General features: G+C 36.2%; 1 protein-coding gene across 1 annotated transcript in view; it reads left to right on the forward strand.

Moving 5' to 3' along the window:
- Positions 1-22,400, forward strand: part of GALNT13 (polypeptide N-acetylgalactosaminyltransferase 13) — a 623,731-nt gene that overhangs the window by 548,186 nt on the left and 53,145 nt on the right. The window contains exon 10 of the mRNA XM_049773003.1: positions 6,884-7,023. Coding sequence (XP_049628960.1) covers positions 6,884-7,023 — 140 coding nt within the window. The remainder of the gene's footprint in view (positions 1-6,883; positions 7,024-22,400) is intronic.

The raw sequence follows: 22,400 nt of genomic DNA on the forward strand, positions 1-22,400 counted from the left end.
CCATATGGGACGCCGGGGGATCGAACCGCGGTCCGTCTCCTAGGCTAGCGCAGGTAAGGCAGGCACCTTACCTCCAGCGCCACCGCCCGGCCCCATAACTTACATTTTTTATATTGTTCTTTAAATCAATAGCAGACTGTAACAAGTCAATGGGAAGTCTACATATGTCTGTAATTTTTGCTCCTGCCTGCCCTCATAAGAAAAGCATTTCAGCATTTCAGCGGTAGTAAAAGCTCAGGTGATAACTTCCAATTTTTATCCTTTTTAGAGAATCCCACTGAGCTCTGCACTGATCCAAATAAAGCCTGTTATTATCTGTCAACTTTTCTTCTTTGGTAAATAATCTGAAGCAATCCTGTAATATACATTTACGTGTGGATGCCATTGGTAAAGATAGATGCATAAAAGTCTCAAATGTCCAAGACTTTTTTTGTGACAGGTGAGGCACTGGACTGTAGATTTGTACTGACCCTGAAAAAGCATAACTATAATAGACTCATTTCAGCTCTTGTGTTCTCCAGTAAGCATTCTCTGCAGCTTTCAAGTCATTGAGATGATCATTATTTTCCTCTTTATGTCTTTTCTGATTATTTGCTTTATTCAGGTCTTCATGGACACCATTCATCAGAAATAGAAGTAGTTCATGTGAATCTTGTTGGCTTAAAGACTGTTCTGAAAGTTGCCATTGATCTTCCCAATGGCTATCTTAAAGTCTTTTGGACTGCTATTTTAAATCCTACAGGGCTTGGATAATTAGGCCAAATTCTTTTGTCACTTTAACTTTATGTCCCAATGGATTTGACCTATTAATATCATCCTGGTAATGATCTCAGTAGGAATAATCAGGCAAACATGGACTGTTACATAAGCACTGTAATATCGAGTTCTTGTAACAAGTGTTTCCTAAATTATGAAGTCCAGAGAGCTGGACCAGTTTTCCCCAAAACAGAACTGAAATTTTTAATTTGATTACTTCTAAACCTTGTAATCTCGCTTTAGGGTGACATGTTGGCTTGCTATCTTGATTACTTTTGATGTTCCCACTGTTTTCCTTTTTATTCCTCTTGAATAGCCTTTGTTATATCTGGGAAGAGTAGGAACACTTTGGCTTGAATGGTTCCTTATTTGGCTCAGCAGGAATCTGTGGCTTGGTTTCTTCATTTATAAGAATTCTGCTTTTGATGTAGTGTAATGGAATCCAGAAGTTTTTGGTGGGACTGCCATTATTGCCAAGGTCCTTCTCAGATTCCTGCTTGGGCTCCAGGTGTAAAGACACCACACACCATGACCCCTCCTTGGAAAAGCGGATCTGGAGCAGGGGTTGCCACCGGAAATCATCCAAACCAGGCTGAGGGTGAATTACATGTGGTTGGATTGCATTCTGCCTCATTGACCAAGAGACCTAATTATTTTATTCTTAGGTAAACCTGCAGTTAAAGCCCCAAACTTTTGACCAAATTATCACACCCTGGAAACAGAAGCCTCCAAGCAGATAACTCTGAGAAGCCAGGGATGTGAATCTATTACTGAACACAAGTTCTTGAATGCCCAAAGGCAAGTAACTTGATAAGAATTAATGTGAAGGGGGAAAAAAACCCAAACCTGTATTATGGTCAATCTTGAACCATGATGTCTAACTTTTAAAAAAATGTTGATAAAAATAATTCAATCATGAACTTTATCTTTTGGGGGAAACAACTGTATTGTAAACAACCTTGTAACCATGGTGCTTAAATAAAAATATTTGTTGATTTTTGAAAAATTAAAAAATAAAAATAAATTAAAAATTGGTTTTCAAGTAAAATATAATGTTCTAGTTTTTTCTTACTTAAAATTATTTGTGTTGGGGCCAGAGTGATAGTACAGCAGGTACTGTACTTGTCTTGCATCTGGTCAAATGGATTCTATCCCCAGCACCCTATATGGTACCCCACTTACCACCAGGATTAACCTGTGAAAATGGACAAGTGAGGTCCAAAACAAACAAAAAAATAATTTTGGATCTTTTTAAGGAACTTCTTTAAGATAACACACATAATTTTTTAGTATAGCTAACTAAGTGAATCAAGCAACTTCTTTAGAGTTGGAAAAAGAATCTTGTGAATTGATTTTCAGTGCACCTGGTCTGGCATATATGTTTATTTCTAACCACAGTCATGCTCAATGCTATCAATATGATTGATATTGTAGACTTCATTACAACATTATTATCCTTGAGAGTTTCCTCCAAGTTCCAAATATTCATCTGAGTACTTTCTTGATTTTGCTAAAAGAAACAAAGGAGAGTTTCTCAAACAATATTAGGGTGTGTTTTTTAAAATTACTCATTTAGATGCCTGTTTATTAATTATTAAAAGTATAATTGGCTTGTTATCACCAAAAGAAACAAAAGCCAAATTTTGCATTCTCAGGCAGGAGCAAAAACAATACAATTATCTTCTTTTCAATAGCAATAGTAAGATTGCATTGAACAACATTTCAAAGACAGTTCAAGATGATATTTGTCAGAGAACTGAATAGTTAAACCTAATATCCTACAGAATTAAGCTTGAGTAGGACACAAGTAGTATAGCATTTTCTGAAAATATTTCCGTCAATTATACATTGGCATCAGGGAAAAAAAAGCCTCAATTATGTCAATGCCATTGAATTATTTCTTTGAAATCATGTTTGTTCAAGATCTTGAGTCACATCAAGCTGTCAGGACTGGGGAAACTTTCCAAGTGGATGCCATGTTTCAAGAAGTGATAAATACAGTGCTTTGTAGCACTACCTGGGGAGAAATAGACACCACACACCGTGACCTGGGTCAATTCTTTAGGTTTTTTTAAATTTTATTTAGTTTTATGAACGAGGAGAGTCTGTTATAAAATGGAGTCTTTTATCAGACACAAAACCATAAGAAATATAGAACAACACATAGGCAAAACACTCCAGGATATTGAGACTACAGGCATCTTCAAGGAGGAAACTGCGCTCTCCAAGCAAGTGAAAGCAGAGATTAACAGATGGGAATATATTAAACTGAGAAGCTTCTGCACCTCAAAGGAAATAGTGCCCAGGATACAAGAGCCAACCACTGAGTGGGAGAAACTATTCACCCAATACCCATCAGATAAGGGGCTACTCTCCAAAATATACAAGGCTCTGACAGAACTTTACAAGAAAAAAACATCTAATCCCATCAAAAAATGGGGAGAAGAAATGAACAGACACTTTGACAAAGAAGAAATACAAATGGCCAAAAGACACATGAAAAATGGTCCACATCACTAATCATCAGGGAGATGCAAATCAAAACAACGATGAGATACCACCTCACACCACAGAGAATGGCACACATCACAAAGAATGAGAATAAACAGTGTTGGTGGGGATGTGGAGAGAAAGGAACTCTTATCCACTGCTGGTGGGAATGCCGTCTGGTTCAACCTTTATGGAAAGTGATATGGAGATTCCTCGAAAAACTGGAAATCGAGCTCCCATATGATCCAGCTATACCACTCCTAGGAATATACCCTAGGAACACAAAAATACAATACAAAAACCCCTTCCTTACACCTATACTCATTGCAGCACTATTTACCATAGCAAGACTCTGGAAACAACCAAGATGCCCTTCAACAGACGAATGGCTAAAGAAACTGTGGTACATATACACACTGGAATATTATGCAGCTGTCAGGAGAGATGAAGTCATGAAATTTTCCTATACATGGATGTACACGGAATCTATTATGCTGAGTGAAATAAATCAGAGAGAGAGAGAAAAATGCAGAATGGTCTCACTCATCTATGGGTTTTAAGAAAAATGAAAGATATTCTTGCAATTAAAATTTTCAGACACAAAAGTGAAAGGAGCTGGAAGTTACAGCTCACCTCAGGAAGCTCACCACAAAGAGTGATGAGTTTAGTTAGACTGTCCTAATAATGAGAATGTATGAGAGAAATGGAAAGCCTGTCTAGAGTACAGGCAGGGGTCGGGGTGGGGAGGAGGGAGATTTGGGACATTAGTGATGGGAATGTTGCACTGGTGATGGGTGGTGTTCTTTACATGACTGAAACCCAAACACTATCATGTATGTAATCAAGGTGTTTAAATAAAAAAAAAGAAGAACCCCCCCCAAAATGGACTCTTTTAGTAGATGAATGATAACTTCTATTTTTCTTCCTGATATTTTGATATAAGCTTTTTAGTAGCCACTTAATTATTCAGTCTTCTGTCAGTTATTTTATCCTTCAAACAGTGAATAGCAAAGTATGTAGATCTAGTAAGAAAGTACATGTGCAATAGTCATAGTATATTTTAGAACATAAAGTCCATAAAATAATATTACTTCAGTTGTTTCAGAATTGCCGGGATCTAATGGTATTATGTCAATTTTTAATGTTATGTCTTTTTTATGTTGTGTTACTATTACTCATAGTTTTTTAAGAAATAATAAATGATTTCAAATATTTTCATACTGGTGAGTAAAAACTCAAAATCAAAACATAACACCTTGTATATTATTAATCATTTTATTAATAATAAATTTATTTATTTAAAGAAAATGTATCAGCCTAGAGGGCAAAGGAGGGATGATATGGAATGCATTCTCAGAACAGGGGTGGAGTGAGGACAATATTGGTGGTGAGAATGCCCCTGATTCAATGTCACTATGTGCCTAAAATACTACTGTGAATGAATTGTAATCCACTTTTGTCAAAATAAAAATTATTAATAAAAAGAAAATTGAACTTAATAAAAAAAGAAAGAAAATGCAAGACATAGTTGACATAACTGATCATAATACATTTGTTTCAGAATGACAGAAAGGAAGTTATTAAAAAAAGAAAGAAATTAGGAAATCTAAAAAAAAAGAAATTGGATAAAAAGGAGAGTTCATATTCGTGAAAATTGTTGTATCACCAATAAAATCATTAATACATTAACAGAGGGTTTTGAATGCTCTTTATTTTGTTTTGTTTTGTTTTTGTTTTGTTTTTGGGCCACACCTGGTAATACTCAGGGGTTACTCCTGGCTATGTTTTCAGAAGTCGCTCCTTTGCTTGGGGGACCATATGGGAGGCGGGGGGGATCGAACCTCCGTCAGTCCTAGGCTAGCGCTGGCAAGGCAGACACCTTACCTCTAGCGCCACCATGCTAGCCCAGAATGCTCTTTTTATTTTTTTTTTAAGATATGAGATACACTAAAAAACTGATATGTGTTTGTGGCAGTTATTGTTGTTTACATAGGTACTGCACAATATGGAAGAAATTGGAAGGAAAACCCTTTGGTTCTAAAACCAGGAGACCTTACTCCTGAAGAATTTTGACATAAGGCCAACTTCAGGCTCCAGACATACTTTGTTGTCAATCCCCTTAGTCATTCTCTGTGGTCCCAGAAACAGCTCTTCATTATCACAGTGGTTGCTTTCAGGTTTCTGTAGTTATAGATCTATGGTTCAGAATAAAATATTATAATTGTATCTCTTACTATAGAAATAAAACTAAACAAATTTAATACATATATGTGAATTTTTTCCATTTTATTTTATAAGTTAATTAGCTCATATACCCAAAGAATAGCAGTTAATTTAGGGAAATTTTACAAACTCATAAATTGGGAGGAGTAGAAATAAATTACAAAATATCCTGGGCCAGAAATATAGCTCTTTAGTAGAACAGTTACCTTGCATGTGTAATGTCCTGGGTTTGATTGCCATCACCATCACCACTTCCACCACACAAATATCTGATTTTGTTGTTGTTGTGTTGTTGTTTTGTTTTGTATTGGGGCCAACCCAAAACACTCAGGAGTTACTCCTGGCTCTATGCTCAGAAATAACTCCTGGGAGGCTAGGCTGGGGGGAGCATATGGGATACCAGAGATTGAACTCAGGTCTGTTCCAGGTTGTCTGTGTGCAAGACAAATGCCCTACTACTGTGCTATCTATTGCTCAGGCACAAAAAGTGGGGTTTGTTTGTTTGTTTGTTTTGGATTTGGGGGCCATACCTAGTGATGCCCAGGGGTTATTCCTGGCTATGAGCTCAGAAATTGCTCCTGGCTTGGTGGACCATATGGGACGCTGGTACATCAAACCCGTCTGTCCTAGGTTAGATGCATGCAAGGCAAATGCCCTACTGCTTGTGCCACCACTCCGGCTTCAAAGATTTTTTATTTTTTTAATCTTTGTTTTGTTTTGTTGTTTGTTGATTTTGGGGGGTGCATACCCATCAGCACTCAAGGTTTACTCCTGGCTCTGCTCTCAAAAATTATTCCTGGCAGGCTTAGGGACCATATAGAATGCTGGAAATCAAATCCAGGTCCGTCCTAGGTCTGCCTCATGCAAGGCAAACACCCTACTACCAAAAATTTGATTTATTATAACTGAAAGAATAAGAAGAAGAAAGGAAAGTCAGAATACAGATTTGTTATGTATATTGAGGCTCCTATTTGTATTAACTTTTTATTATATCTACAGGTGTCTGAAATAACAAAGAAGGAAACTATATTCACAGAAATATTAATGTTATTAATTTTTTATTAAAAAGCCACATTACTCCACAGCTCACTCAAGCTTTGATTATATGTCAAATATTCATTTATACTTCATTGATTGATTACTCAATTAGGTATTACAAGAATTTGATGGTAAATATTTGCATTTAAAAGCATACCCAGTAGAGGAACTGTCTGTTGTTGTTGTTTAATCTATTTAATATACTAATTGAATGCTAGTAAGAAGAAAATCAGTGTAGTGGCAGCTGTATATGAAATTAAATTTTATGGAAATTTAATTATAGGCCAAAAAAACTGATAGCAAAGTAAGCAGAGTGAAAATGTATTAAAATTAAAGTAGCGCAAACTGATTTGTGTATTTCTGTGAAACATTTCAGGTGTTGTCAAAGTGGATTATGGAGATGTATCAGTCAGAAAAACATTAAGAGAAAATCTGAAGTGTAAACCCTTTTCTTGGTACCTAGAAAACATCTATCCAGACTCCCAGATCCCGAGGCGTTATTACTCACTTGGTGAGGTATGAATTATTTATTTTAGCTAAGTTATAAATATATTTTGCAAATGGAGCGAATTCCAAGGAGCCCACATTTTTCATGTTCTGAATAAAATGCTTTAAGGGTTTTAAACTAGATCTGTTTTAAATGACTTCTCATATTTTACCAGGACTATTAAAGTCTTTATCATAGAGATTTATAACAGTAAAAGGCAGGAGTAAGATTGAATAAATAGAATTTCTTATTTTCAATCCACAGTTCTGAAACTTGAATCCCAGAACTTTTTAAAATGTGGGTTATAACTATTAATACTGCATTGAAACTAAAACTGAGAGCGTTAAAACATTTTTCTGTTTGTTCATTAAAAATGTCAGAGCCTAGCAATACGGGCTCAAATAGTAGAAGCAAATTGTTTAGCATAAGTGAGGTCCTTAGTTTGGCCTCATCACAAATTCACAAAGTACCTGGATCTCAGCATGCAACATGAGCACCCAATAGTCAGTCCCACAATTGTTGGGCCCACATCTCTGGGGTGGCCTCAGATACTAAGCATTGAGGGGGTATGTGACCTAAAAAATAATCTTTAAAAATGTGGTGACCCATTGCATGTTAATGCAAGTAAAATACTTTTCTTTTTCTTTTCTTTCTTTTCTTCTTTTTTTGGTTTTTGATTACACCCTGTTATGCTCAGGGGTTACTCCTGGCCATGCGCTCAGAAATTGTTCCTAGTGGTGGCGCAGCGGTAGGGCTTTTGCCTTGCATGCAGCTGACCTAGGATCCCTTGGCATCCCATATGGTCCCCCAAGCCAGGAGCAATTTCTGCGCACAGAGCCAGGAGTAAGCCCTGAGTGTCACCAAGTGTGGCCCAAACCACCCCCAAAATTTCTTTGGCTTGGGGACCATATGGGACACCATGGGATCAAACTCATCTGTCCTAGGTCAGATGTGTTCAAGGCGAATGACTTACAGCTGAGCAACCGTTTCAGCCCCTAAATGTTTAATTTGTAAATATTTTTTATTTTTTAAGGTTTTATTATTTTAAATAAAGTTAATGGTGGTTTCTCATGTACATTTTCCAATGTAAAGCAAATGGAATTATTAACTTCATTTAAATGTATAAAGTTGATTAATGGCTGCTTAATAATGACTATATTTTATATATTATATTCAGACTATTATAATATCACACATAACAGCCTCTGTATAATGGCCTATATATTCATGTAAGGTGAAAATAAAAATTTTACTAAATTCTCCATGGGTTCACAAAATCCCATTGATCAGTGTCATTCTTTGCAAAATATTATTTAACTTATTCCAATGCTAAGTTCCTCCAACATAAGGAGTTACTTTGCCTTTATCCTCTACTTTTCTACCTCTCAAAAAATACGTATTATCTTTAGAAAGGAGTTTCTTTGCCTTTATCCTCTACTTTTCAACAAAATTTTTTATCTTCTCAAAAAATACTTATTATCTTTAGAAATCTACATTGACTCCCTCATAATCATAGAAGCATGCATGTTTAGTTGCTCAGATATATTCCTTTAAGAGTTTTTTGTTCCAATTCGATAACACTTAATAGGGAATAAGTTTGTGAATCAAAAACCAATTTACCAAGGAACCAAGTTCCCATAGCCTGGAAGACGAGGAATAACACACCTTAAAACTGTGGGGTCAGAGCAGTTGCACAGCTGTAAGGTCTTTCTTTGCCTTGTACTCAGCTGATCCAGAACAGACCTGGGTTTGATCCCTGGGATCCAGTATGGTCCCCTGAGCTAGGAGCAATTTCTGAGCACATAGCCAGGAGTAACTCCTGAACATCACTGGGTGTGCCCCCCCCAAAAAAAAACAAACTATGGACATCTTTTCCTATTCCACCTCCACTGGCCGAGCAAAGAGAAAGACCAAAAGGCCCTCTTATCTGACAAAGAACTGAAGTATTGCTTCGTTAAAACATTGCTTCTCTGAAGAGTCCATAAGTATTTTAGGGTAAAGGTTTAGAGAACATTTTGAGGAGCAATTGTCCTGAAGTGAGAATGGAGAAATTCCAGGTAAAAATCTTGATGTCCAGAGGCAAGACTGGATGACCCATTGAGATTATAGGAAGACAGCAGAAATAAAACTCCCAAAGAAAAAAATATTTCAGGAGCGATTGTGCATTCTAACATCTTCAGAAAATAATAGTGTTTCTTCCCGAGGAATGTGCAGAGACAGAAGACACCTCCTCAGAACCCAAAACACCCCAGTACCTCTCTCCAAAGCCCAGAGAAAAAAGCATTTCTTCCAAGGAAGAGCTAGTCAGTAGTGACTTCAAAGAGATAGCTGTCAATCTGTTTTTTTTTTTAAAGAGGAATTTTTTTTACAAGTGACCAGAAAGAGAGAATAAAGGCAAAAAAAGAAGAAAGGTAAGAAAGAAAAGAAAGAGGAGAGATAAAGAAGAAAGAAAAAGAAAGAAAGACAGAAAAGAGAGAAAAAGAGAAGAGAGAGAAAGAAGAAATAATGGTTGGAAGAAAAGAAGGGGAGGAAAGAAAGAAAGAAAAAGAAAGAAAGAAAGAAAGAAAGAAAGAAAGAAAGAAAGAAAGAAAGAAAGAAAGAAAGAAAGAAAGAAAGAAAGAAAGAAAGAAAGAAAGAAAGAAAGAAAGAGAAAAGAGAGAACAAGAAAAGGTAAGAGAGAATGAGAAAAAGAGAAGAGAGAAAAGAAGAAAGAGAAAGGAAGAAAGGAAGGGGAAGGAAGGTCACATCCAGCAGTATTCGGGGGTTACTTCTGGCTCTGCACTCAGAAATCCCTCCTGGCAGGCTCAAGGGACCATATGGATTGTCAGGAATTGAACCTGAGTCTGTCCCAGGTCAGCGGCATGCAAGGCAAATGCCCTACTGCTGTGCTATCTCTCTGGCCCCCATGCATACAATTTTGCAAATTCTCTTAGGCCACCAAGTATCTTCTGAGAAAAACTTAGGACCAAGATATTTGCTTCCAATTAAAAACCCAAGTTTAGGGTTTTCTATATAAGATCAAGGAAGAAATGATTTCTTGAAGAAATTAAAGCAGACAAGTGTGTGTGTGTGAAAATTCCTTTTGTATAACCTTCTGAATTTAAGTGAGATATGGTCTGTAATGGTCAGATGACTGTACATTAATTTATATATTCTTTTTAAATTTGAGGGAGAACCTTTTTGCTTTTTTCATACCCAGAAGAAAGGGTATATTGTATGAAAAATCCACTGACCTGGAGACAAGAAGAGGAGGTTTAAACAGTAACCTTGAGTACCACTAGCTATCCTTTTATTACTTGAAAACAACAAAAAATCATAGTGCTGTGGTATAGTGATTAATTAAAAATACATGTGGCTGAAGCAATAGTTCAGTAGGTAGGATGCTTGCTTTGCAGGCAACTAACCTGGATTTGATCCCTGGCATCTCATATAATACCTCAATCCCTCCAGGAGTGATCCTTGACTTTAAAGCCAATAATAAACCCTAAACACTACCAAGTATGGCTATACATATATATAGATATATGTGTGTGTCTGTATATATATATGTATATATGTGTATATACATATATACAGACATATATGTATACATATATAGAGATATAGATATATGTGTTTCTGTATATGTGTATATACATATATGTACATATATGAATATATGTACATATATGTATACACACATGCATGTATATACATATGTGTGTCTATATATATAGTGCAGAGTTGCAGAGATAACTCAACAGGCTGAGTTCATGCTTTGCATGCAAGAAGTACAGTTTTATCCCTGACAACACCAGCAAGGAATTCTGAGCACAGACCTAGGAATACATATCAGGTACTACCAGGTATGGCTTCAAAACCAATAAGACAATAAACATATTATTATTTAGCATTTACCATGGCATGGCAATGCCTGGCAAGTAATTAGTATTTATAGTTATTCTGATTATTATAGCTACCATTTATTGATTTCTAACTCTTATCAGATGTGGACAATATTCCATAACAAGTATATGTTTAACTTCAGATAAGTCATTGATTTTCAAGTTATCAAAAATTTCACATAGAAATGACTATGTAGAGCATCTATACGATTGACTATGGGTAATAGAGTTGCTATATATATATTTGTTATGCACTTTAATTTACAAAGTTATTAGAAAAACACTTTAGTGTTTCACTATCTATGTCAACTTCATCAACAATACCACCAGGTTCCTTCATATACATAATCTACATTTTAATAGGCACATTTTAAAAATGTGTTTATTATATGTTGAATTTCATACCTTGGTGTTGTTAGCCTTGTGGTTTGAATGTACACATATACTCACCTCTCCACCACTAATGTGCCTGATGATCCTGATACCCTCTCTATTACCTCTCACTTATTTCTTCTTACTCAGCTCCTCAAGTGATTTATTTCCTAATTTTTCCCAATTTTCCCTAATTTCTTCATTTCTTTCCTAATTTTTTGATTTTCTAAATTTTCCTATTCATTTATTATAAACTAAGGTTAACACATCCCTGATATTGGGGGCTGGAGTGATAGCACAGGTAGGGCGTTTGCTTGCATCCAGACTATCTGGAACAAACCCAGATTCGATTCCCGGCATCCCAGATGATCCCCCTAGCTAGGAGCAGTTTCTGAGCTCATAGCCAGGAGTAACCCCTGAGAGCCATAGAGTGTGACCCAAGAAAAGAAAAGAAAAACATATTCCTGCTTTGATACCGTGCCCCTTTGTTCTATTCCATGTAAGATACTAAAGATACTTGAGATCATCCAGTATTCATCCTTCTTCTGCCTTATTTACCTTAGCTGAATATACTCTAGTTCTATCCAAATGATAGGAAATTGAATATTTTCTTTATTCCTTGCAGCTTTACAATATTCTGCTGTGAATATATATCATACCTTAATTATACACATATCTATCTTTGAATTCCCACCTGGTTGATTTTATATTCTGACCTTGCTCATTGTTAAGTTCAGGATTAAAATTGTATGTTAGTCTCACGGGAAAGCTCACATTTTTTATAACTAGAAGAATAAAATAGCTTATTTAGTTTTATTTATTCAGAATGTCTTTAGTACATAAGAGCTGGAGCTATATTAGGAGATGGGACTATATTATATGTGAAGTAGTAAAAGCAAAACCAGAAAACTCCTATTCTTAATGGCAAGTGAATGGCAAGAGAAAAAAACAAAGATCTAAGAAATTAATTAGAAATAAAAGGTGGTCTGGGCTGGAGCAATAGCATGGAGGTAAGGCGTTTGCCTTTCATGCAGAAGGTCATCGGTTCGAATCCCGGTGTCCCATATGGTCCCTCGTGCCTGCCAGGAGCAATTTTTGAACATGGAGTCAGGAATAACCCCTGAGCACTGCCAGGTGTGACCCAAAAACCACACACACACACACACACACACACACACACACACACACACACACACACAAAAGAAATAAAAGGTGGTTACATAAGGCAGAGTATGAACTGCTATTACAAAACATTATCAATTTAAAAATCCAAGATTATATCATCTTAAAATTTCTGGGATATTAATGTACCAGGATTGTCTACTTTAAAACCTTAAAAAGATGTAAGCTAGCATCTGTTTCCATAGAAACAGGACAAATTCACCAAGCAATATTTCCAATTCAATTTTGAATAATCATGTATGGTATGCATAAATTAAATGAAGACACTTTGATGAGTTTAGAATATACTGTTAGTGGACAGTATTTATTTATCAAGGGTTCTCTATTATTGCCTATTATTAGCTAGCCATTATTTTAAAAAGATTTAAAATATTTAATATTTATAGGATGTACCTTGCAAATAGTTAGAACCTAAGTTGTATTAATATCCAAGCTACCATTATAAATAAATTTCAACTGTAAATTCAATAATACAATTTCTTTAACTTTCACTTTATTCAAAGCCTATCTTTTTAATATTTTAGTTTATCACAGTAGTAAATACTGCATATAAACATTTCTCTATCAATTTCTTTTTATAATATTCATAACTATTAGAAAATGAAGGAATATAAAAAGTGGCATTCACTTTCTCTTTTGATGCATATCACCAAAATAATTATCTGTAGTCATTGATATCAGATAATTATACCTTATGCTTATATCATACTCAGGTAATTAAAATATTACTTTTCCCAGTTCATGAATTATATACAATTTTCAATGGGAAATTAAAAGCTCTGTAATTGGTTTGAACTAAAACCTTTAAGTAGCTTAATGAAGCGTATGTCTTTTAAACACAGCAAGCCTATCATAATTGAATAAGGAAATCAAACTCTTTACAAGGTTAAATTCTCTCATGCAAGTTAGCCCTCTAGCTTGCATATAGTTATCATGAAAGGATTGATTTTGTGAACATAAAGGTTAATTCAATGATAAAATTGCTAAATTGCATTTTGCAATAATAATGATCCCCAAAACTGGCCCATCACAAGCCAGTGCTGGCATGGGCCTGGAGGGGGAAAGGAGAAAGGAAGCGTATTGTGAGTTCCATTGAACCAAGTACAGTAATACCAGAGGGCATTACAAAGAATCAGATTTTAGGAACCCAATGACTTAACTTGAGTTTTGATACTTGCTTTGAAGATGTTTTAATATCTATGCATTTTGTATTGCCTGTTGGTATTGTTTGCTTGATCACAACACTTCCATTTCCTTGCTGTCTTCTTTAACCTTAGTCGTCAATTAAGGTCTCTGTAAATATTAGAATTTTATTTCTTAAATATTGTTGAAGTGGAAATGTGAGCAACTGAAAACAGACATCTTTAATGCTTTTAGGCTTCAGGGCATATACGTAAAATTAAAATGCTCAAATATACGCAGAATTAAAATGCTCAGTTTTTCTTCTGTGAGTAATCAGAAAGTATATTTCTAGCTTCATAGCCTTCTTGACTGTGAATAAGATAACTAATAAGAGACTTTCATTTCAGATGACTGGCACAAGGAACGGCATTCTCTCTGTAAATTTTATTTCCAAAATTCTTGACTATTATAGCCAATTTTCATCCTAAGGTAAAAAAAAATTTCATATGTACAGACAGAATGTTACTTTATCAGATGTTAAATTTGTCCTCGCAAAATGCACAGGAACATCTGAATAGCAAAGAGAAGCATAATATTGGTGTGAAATCAACTTGAAATTAGAGATTGTCCAGGATTAAGGCATTTGCCCTGTATTAGCCAATTCTGTCATTGTATATGGTTCAGGGCTTATTATCCCTCCAGCACTGCATGGTGTGATCCAAAACAAAAACCAAATTGACAGAAAAATATGGTTGAGAAGTTAGCACCATCTAGTTAGCACCATCTGGAGAACAAGCCTGGAAAATTGTAAGTGGGCACTTGGTTTTATGTCCTGTAGCGTTAATGGAACCACTTATTCTATTCATATTCTAGTAGTTTTTTTTTTTTTTTAAGAAAATGCATCCATTGTTATAAGGGTAAATAGGTGCAGTTGTGGAAGGTACAGAACATGGAAGAGGAAGTTCTTCAGGTTGTGATTTTAGGATGGTAAAAGGCTAGATCAAAAAAACAAAAAGAAAAACAAAAACGTCCTCTGCTCTGTTGAGCCATCTCTACTGAATAGTAGTGTTGAAATGGGATTTTGAGGACTTAAAAATACAAAAGGTTCTGTCTTGGCCCAATCAACACCCAAAGAATATAATGAAGTGGGTTTTCCCTGTAAGACTGTCATAGTTTCCAAACGACCAGGCTTCATGTCCATCTATTTTGTTTTTCCTACGCCCAGAGTCTTCCTCTGTTTTCGAGGGAAAAGGAGAAGCAGCATAGTTGCAAAATGCCTTGCAACCTTTAAGAATACTAGACTCGGGCCCCAAGAGATAGCACAGCGGAGTTTGCCTTGCAAGCAGCCGATCCAGGACCAAAGGTGGTTGGTTCGAATCCCGGTGTCCCATATGGTCCCCCGTGCCTGCCAGGAGCTATTTCTGAGCAGACAGCCAGGAGTAACCCCTGAGCATCGCTGGGTGTGGCCCAAAAACCTAAAAAAAAAAGAATACTAGACTCAACATGCTGTCCTGTAAACAAAATTAGCAATTTTATTACCTAAAAAATTACTACTTCCACTGCTGCTAATTGCCAGAAGAATCAACTTGAATTTTATTGCTCAAATAGACACAAGTAGGTTTTGACACAAGTAAGTGCAGCAAGCTACATGCCAATTTGATATTTACTGAATTCTACCATGTTGCAAGTCAGTCCCTGAAGAGGTTGACTGATGGAGGGATGGAAGATGAGGTCTTTCCCCTTCAGCTCGGAGCACGTGTCTGCCACCCTGTCTAGCCGATGGTTCTGAGGTGAAACAGCGGGTAAACAGCTCGCAGACAGTCAGGCTTGTGGAAATATTAGCTTTATTTGGTGGACAAGACTGAAGTCCAAAGACTCAGCCTCAGTTCTAGCAAAAAGCCTCTCGCCTTCCACAGACCCTTGTTTTTATCCCCTAGAATCAGGTACCACTCAATGGTGGGATCAGATACCAACCAATGGTGGAAGCAGAATCAGGTACTACCCTAGGGTGGGGGCAGAATGCCAGGTCACACCCTAGGGTAGGGCACAATCACCAATCAGGTTAGGGTCAGTAACATAATAGTCCCCTAAAATATTTACATACACAACACTACCAGAATTTCATTATTTGTAATTCTCCAAATACATAAAGTGTTTTTGGTTTTATGTTCTTTACCATTTTGTAGAAAGCATTTGTGAAGGGAAGCCTGATTGCAGCACCTGAATTATAAAGCTTTTTCTCATTTTAATGATGGCAAGTCTAACTCCTGCTAAGAAAGGTCTAGTTCTTGTTCTGCCTTTTATGTTTGTTTGTTTGGTTGGTTTTCTTGTTTTTAGGCCAGCATCAATAAAACTCAAGAGTTAATCCTGGCTCTGTGCTCAGATATAACTTCTGATAGGCTCAGAGATGCCAGGGATTGAACTGGGGTTTCTTAAGTGCAAGGTAAACACCCTCCCTGCTCTACCCCCACCTTGTCCCCAGCTTTTTTGCTCATTACAACTTTTAGAGCCCTGTTTCTGGTTCTTCTATTACCATATCTATGTACTATATCATGTTGACATGTTTTATAGTATAGCACCTTGTCATGTATAATTCTGTCCTCTGTAGCAAGTCCCTAATGCAGACCATTTCCCAGCATGGGCAAGGACACTTTGTAAATGTTATCTGAACCCTGATTTTCATTTTGTTCTGTTTTAGTTTAATTTGGGTTGTTTTTGTTTGTTTGTTTGTATTGGGGGCACAGGGGAGATGCTCAGCTCTTACTCCTAGCTTTGAATTCAGGGATCACTCTTGTTAGTGCTAGAAGACCATATAGGAGTACCAGCTTCAGCCACATGCAAGGCAAAAGCCCCGCTGTACTATTATGAAGACTAGAGCAGAAGGGACTTCATTATTTTCGAAATAATGCTAAGTTTCCATTTAAGGCTAACAATGCTAAGTTTCTGTTTAAAGGCTGTTTTCTATGTTCTGTTTTTTTGGGCCACACCTAATGACGCTCAAGGGTTACTCCTGGCTATTCACTCAGAAATCGCTCCTGGCTTAGAGGCCCATATGGGACACCAGAGGATCAAACCGTGGTCCATCCTAGGCAAGGCAAACGCTCTACCGTTTGTGCCACCGCTTCGGCCCCTAAAGGCTAAAATGCAGACCCCAAGGCCCTATAAGCCACAATATACCACCCTAGATATCTAGCCATAAAAGGACATGAAGAAACACTCTAGACAATAGCCAATCAATTTAAAGGTCAAGGCTTCCGGCTTCTAGCCCTATATAACTTGGTTTGTGACCCTCACCCCTGAGAGAGGAGACCCTGGCAGGTCAATTTGTAGCTTGTTAGTTGACAAAGTAAAGCTTTGCGGTGCTTCATTTCAGTTGCATGATCTCGTCCTTTGACTCTGAACCCTTATACTATCACACTGTCCTCCAAAATTCTGAAACTTGCACCAGCTGTTCAGCTTTTACAGGAGACTCAGATGGAACTGAGCCAGCACCAGCATTAAATAATTTATTATTTCTTGTACATTTTTTGTCTTTGTATTTGTCTCTTTCCTTTGACAAGCTATTTTGCAGCAAGCTAAAGTAACATATACTAATAACGTGTAAATCTTATACTGTCAATTAAAGGTGTTTTAAATACTGCTATACAAAAACTAAATCAGATTGAGTTTGTTAGATATGAAAATTTTGCACTTATTCATCTGATTTATTCACACATTGGTAAAACATAATGCAGTTAAATATTAAACTCAAACTCTTATATTCATCGAATATGTGCCTATTTCCTTCTTTATGCTGTTAAGAGAAATCAAATGAAGCTGGCATATGTAAAATAATGATGATGAATAATTTAACATGCAATTGAAGGCTAAGGATTGGAATAAAGTCACAAAAAGAAACTAGTGTAAGTTTGGACTCAACTTTAGAATAAATTTTATATATTGGTTTTAAAATATAATGGTTAGGTGTTGAGGAGCTGTAACATACTTTTCGGGGAAGCATTGGGAGAGTGGTTTTGGTTTTGGTTCAAAATTGGCAGTATCATGACAATGATAGTGAGTGAGAGAAATAGAATGCCTGTCTCAAATACAGGCAAGGGGTGGAGGGAGGAGAGATTTTGGGTATTGATGCTGGGAATCTTGCACTGGTGAAGGGAGTGTTCTTTGTTTATCACTAAAACCCAACCACAAACTTGTTTGTAATCATGGTACTTAAAGGTATTTAACAACAACAAAAGATAAATCAATAAAATAAAAAATTGTAAAAAGATTATTTCAAATTTCATAAATACATGTGATTCAAACTCAATAATTATAATTGCTATGTTTTATACTTAAAGATAAAAAGATAAAAACAATTAGTAAATAAATAAATAAATAAATAAAATCGGCAGTTCTTATTCTTTCTTGATTTTACCAGTAGAGGGAACTAATGAACCAACTACATACTTGGTGAGAACATTAGCAATAATGCTGTGAATGAGTAAAACATTAAGAAAAGTTTCATTGATTTCAGATATAAAAATGCTAAGTGAAAAAGATACACTTAACTTTGTCCATACAACTATTTTCAAGGAATAAAAAAATCTGTAAATAAAAGTATTTCACAGAAAATATCAAATTATATGTATTGTTGCTGGTGGCTGGGTAAATTGTGGAGTAAGGAAGGTAGCCTCCAGAAGTGTTTTCAACTCCCTGCTGGACTCACCTCAACCACCAGGGAAAATGCCTGATGTGGGTCAAGACTAATCAAATTTGCTGTAATCAGCTTTATGCATCCATGACCAAATCCAACCAGCCCTGTTCGGCAACTGTCAATCTGTTCCAGAAGTCCACTTGTTCTCTGTCTAGCCAAGAAGTTCACCTGGTTCTGTCACCAGAGTTTCCAGGAATTATGGACTTAGGCTGAATCATGAAATTATTTGCTTTTGTAGAAAATGGAAAGTCAGTCCTCATCTCAGCACAGGCTTTCTACATCTCTGAACTTCCCTTACAGAAAATAATTTCAGGATAAAATAGCGATTAGGCAAGAAAAAGATGTCAAGGTCATGCAAATAGGAAAGGAAGAAGTCAAGCTCTCAGTGTTTGTAGATATGATAATATATTTAGAAAACCCTAGATTCTCTACCAAAAAGCTTCTAGAAACAATAGATTCATATAGCAAAGTGGCAGGCTACAAAATTAACATGCAAAAGTCAATGGCCTCCTTATACACTAATAATGATAGAGAAGAAATGGACAATAAAAAAACAATCTCATTCACACTAGTGCCCCACAAACTCAAATATCTTGGGGTCAACTTAAGAGATAAAGGACCTATACAAAGAAAACTACAAAAGCCTACTTCAAGAAATAAGAAAGGAAATAAAAAAAAAGAAATAAGAAAGGAAAGAAGGAAATGGATACACATCCCCTGCTCATAGATTGGCATAATTAATATCATTAAAATGGCAATATTCCCCAAACCAATGTCAGATTTAATTAAATGCCTCTAAATATATCTATGACATTTTTTCAAAGAAGTGGATCAAACACTTTTGATATTCACTTGGAACAATAAACACCCACGAATAGCTAAAGAAATACTTGGAAAAAAGAATATGGGAGGCATTACTTTCCCCAATTTTAAACTGTACTACAAAGCAATAGTTATCAAAACAGCATAGTATTGGAATAAAAACAGATCCTCAGACCAGTGGAATAGACTTGAGTATTCAGAGAATGTTCCCTAGACATACAATCAACTAATCTTTGATAAAAAGGCAAAAATCCAAAATGGAGCAAGGAAACCCTCTTCAACAAGTTGTTGAAGACAACTGTGTTGGTGGCAGAACTGGTTAGCCACTTGCAAAAAAGTGAAGTCATACCCCCATCTAACATTATGTACAAAGATCAAATCCAGATAGATTAAAAACCTTAATATCAGGCCTAAAACCACAAGATATGTAGAACAACACGTAGGTAAAACACTCCTTGACATTAAGACTAAAGGCATCTTCGAGGAAGAAACAGTGCTCTCCAAACAAGTGGAAGCAGAGATAAACAGATGGGACTATATTAAGTTGAGAAGCTTCTACACCTCAAAGGAAATAGGGCCCAAAATACAAGAACAACCCACAGACTGGGAGAAACTACACACAGGAACTAATATAAAAATTATACAAGATGCTGATAGAAATTAATAAAAAAAATATAACCCCATCAAAAATGGGGAGAAGAAATGAACAGACATTTTCTCAAAGAATAAATGCAAATGGCTAAAAGACACATGAAAAAATGCTCCACATCACAAATCATCAGGGAGATGCAAATCAAAACTACAATGAGGTACCATCTCACACCACAGAGACTGGCATGCATCACAAAGAACAAGAACAATCAGTGCTTTCAGGAATGTGGAGAGAAAGGACCTTTTATTCACTGCTGGTGGAAATGCTGTCTAATCCAGTCATTATGTAAAACAACATGGAGATATTTCCAAAAACTGGAAATTGAGCTCCTATTAGATCCAGCTATACCACTCCTAGGAATATACCCTAGGAACACAAAAATAGAATACAAAAATCCCTTCCTCACACCTATATTCAATGCAGACTATTTACAATAGCCAGGCTCTGGAAACAATCAGGATGCCCTTCAACAGAAGAATGGCTAAAGAAACTGTGGTACATATACACAATGGATTATTATGCAGCCATCAGGAAAGATGAAGTTATGAAGTTTTTCTATACATGGATGTACATGGAATCTGTTATGCTGAGTGAATTAAGTCAGAGGGAGTGTCAGAGAGAGATAGACACAGAATAGTATCACTCATCTAGAGGTTTTAAGAAAAATTAAAGACATTACTGTAATAAGGCCCAGAGACAATAGAGGTAAGGGCTGTGAGGGCCAGAAGGACTGGCTCACAATTTGAAGCTCACCACAAAGAATGATGAATGCTGTTAGGGAAATAACTACGCTAACAACTAGAATGTCAGTGTTAAAGAATAAGAGAAGTAGAGTACCTGCAGGCAGGGATGGGGAGTTGGGGGTATTGGTGGTGGGAAGGTTGCACTGGTGGGGGGGGTATTCTGTTTATGACTGAAACTCAACTACGAATATGTTTGTAATCAGGCTGCTTAAATAAAGATTTGTAAAGGAAAAAGAAATGTAGAGAGATATGAGGGAAAATAGATATGAGCTTACAAGAATGTAAAATCACCCCATGCACTGTATCTCCAAATCCATGTGAACGAGTCTGAATCAGGGTCACACAAGAAATAATCCAAACCAGGCTGAGGGTGAATCACTTGTAGTCTTGCCATCTTCTACCTATTATGGGCCTGCCTCCTGCCAGAACTACCATTTTTTTATTGAGCATGGAGATCACGTCAAAGTGGGGCAGCTATCCTGAGCTTGTCCCGTCCAGGTATACATATAAGAAAATCTTTGTTTTGGATGAAAACAAGTTATAACCACACAGATACAAAGAAACTAGGGATTGCTGTAGAGTAAAATAAGGTGTAACCCAATAAAAGATAACAGAAGTTTCGAGAGTAGGGAAAAGTGGATAATGGTTTCTGAGAGGAAGTTAGATTCAATTTCTCCACGTTGTCTTGGCCTGGAGTTTACAGCAAACATAAAAATTGATCCAGGTGGGTATTGACAGAGGGTAAACCTAGGACTCTTGACTCTTGATAGTTTTTTTATTCAGAAGAAGACCTTTAGATTCTTCTTTTCTGAGAGGCCCAACCCTTCTTTGAGTAGGGCCTAGTGCAAGTATCTAGATGGAGGTTCAGCTTCTACTTCTCCAAAGAGTTCAGAATTTGCATTTCAAAGGAGTGTGATCTTCATATCTTTGTGCTACTTCCAGGCTAATTATTTCCCAAAAGTACATTTCCACCCCACCTCACATCTACTTGCAATCAAAGAAAGGCAAGGCCAAACAGAATGGAAAAGAATATTATCCAAAATAAAAGTAATTATAATATCAGTAACATAAAGATACTAATTTTCTAAAGAATGGCTGCCAAACTTTGCTACATATTAGTCATTTGGCAAGATTTTAAAACCATATCTGTATCACACTGTCTATTAATTAAATGGTAAAGCCTGAGCATGGCAACCAGGTATAAAAATTACTAGATTATAGGTAAAACAAGCATGTTGTGGGGAGAAGGGGGGATGAAAGAAATGTGTTTTCTGATGAAAGCTTCCCACTTCAAAGACAAGGAAAATTTATTTTATTCAAAACAAAAAGAAAATAGTCATGAATACTCTAATAATGTAACAGAATAGGGAGTAGAATGACCTCCATATAAGCACTATATGTATCTCAGAAGTTGATTCATATAGGCAGAGAAAAAATATGACCCAATATTTAAAAACAAGCTGAAATAATTTCTATAGTGACAAAATATAGAACTGTAGAAAGAACAATATAACTAAAGCAGAAAATCTTTGGATCTACAGAAGAGAATTAGAAAACTGTTTAAGTCATTTTAGGGCCAGAGAAATTAAACTCAGCTACTTGAGTTCAATCCCCAGCACCATATATGGGCCCCCAACACCTTTAGGAGTAAACCTTGAGCACAGAGGCATGAGTAAGCAGTAAGCACCTTTGGGAATGGCCACAAAGCCAAAAAGAAATAAAAAAAAAAACATTTCATCAAGGAAAACAAAAATTGAAAGAATACACACACCAATAATCCCAGGAAAAAATGTCTAAAAAATATTTTTAAAGGGAAAAGACATTCTTGAAATTAAAGACAATCTTATTTCATAAAAAGTGATGTATGGAGAAGGAACAGTAGAATCCAAAATAGTATTTTCTAATGATAAAAATTAATGAAATGAAACAAAATATA

This window comes from Suncus etruscus, chromosome 5, assembly GCF_024139225.1.
Source record: "Suncus etruscus isolate mSunEtr1 chromosome 5, mSunEtr1.pri.cur, whole genome shotgun sequence".
Lineage (NCBI taxonomy): Eukaryota > Metazoa > Chordata > Mammalia > Eulipotyphla > Soricidae > Suncus > Suncus etruscus.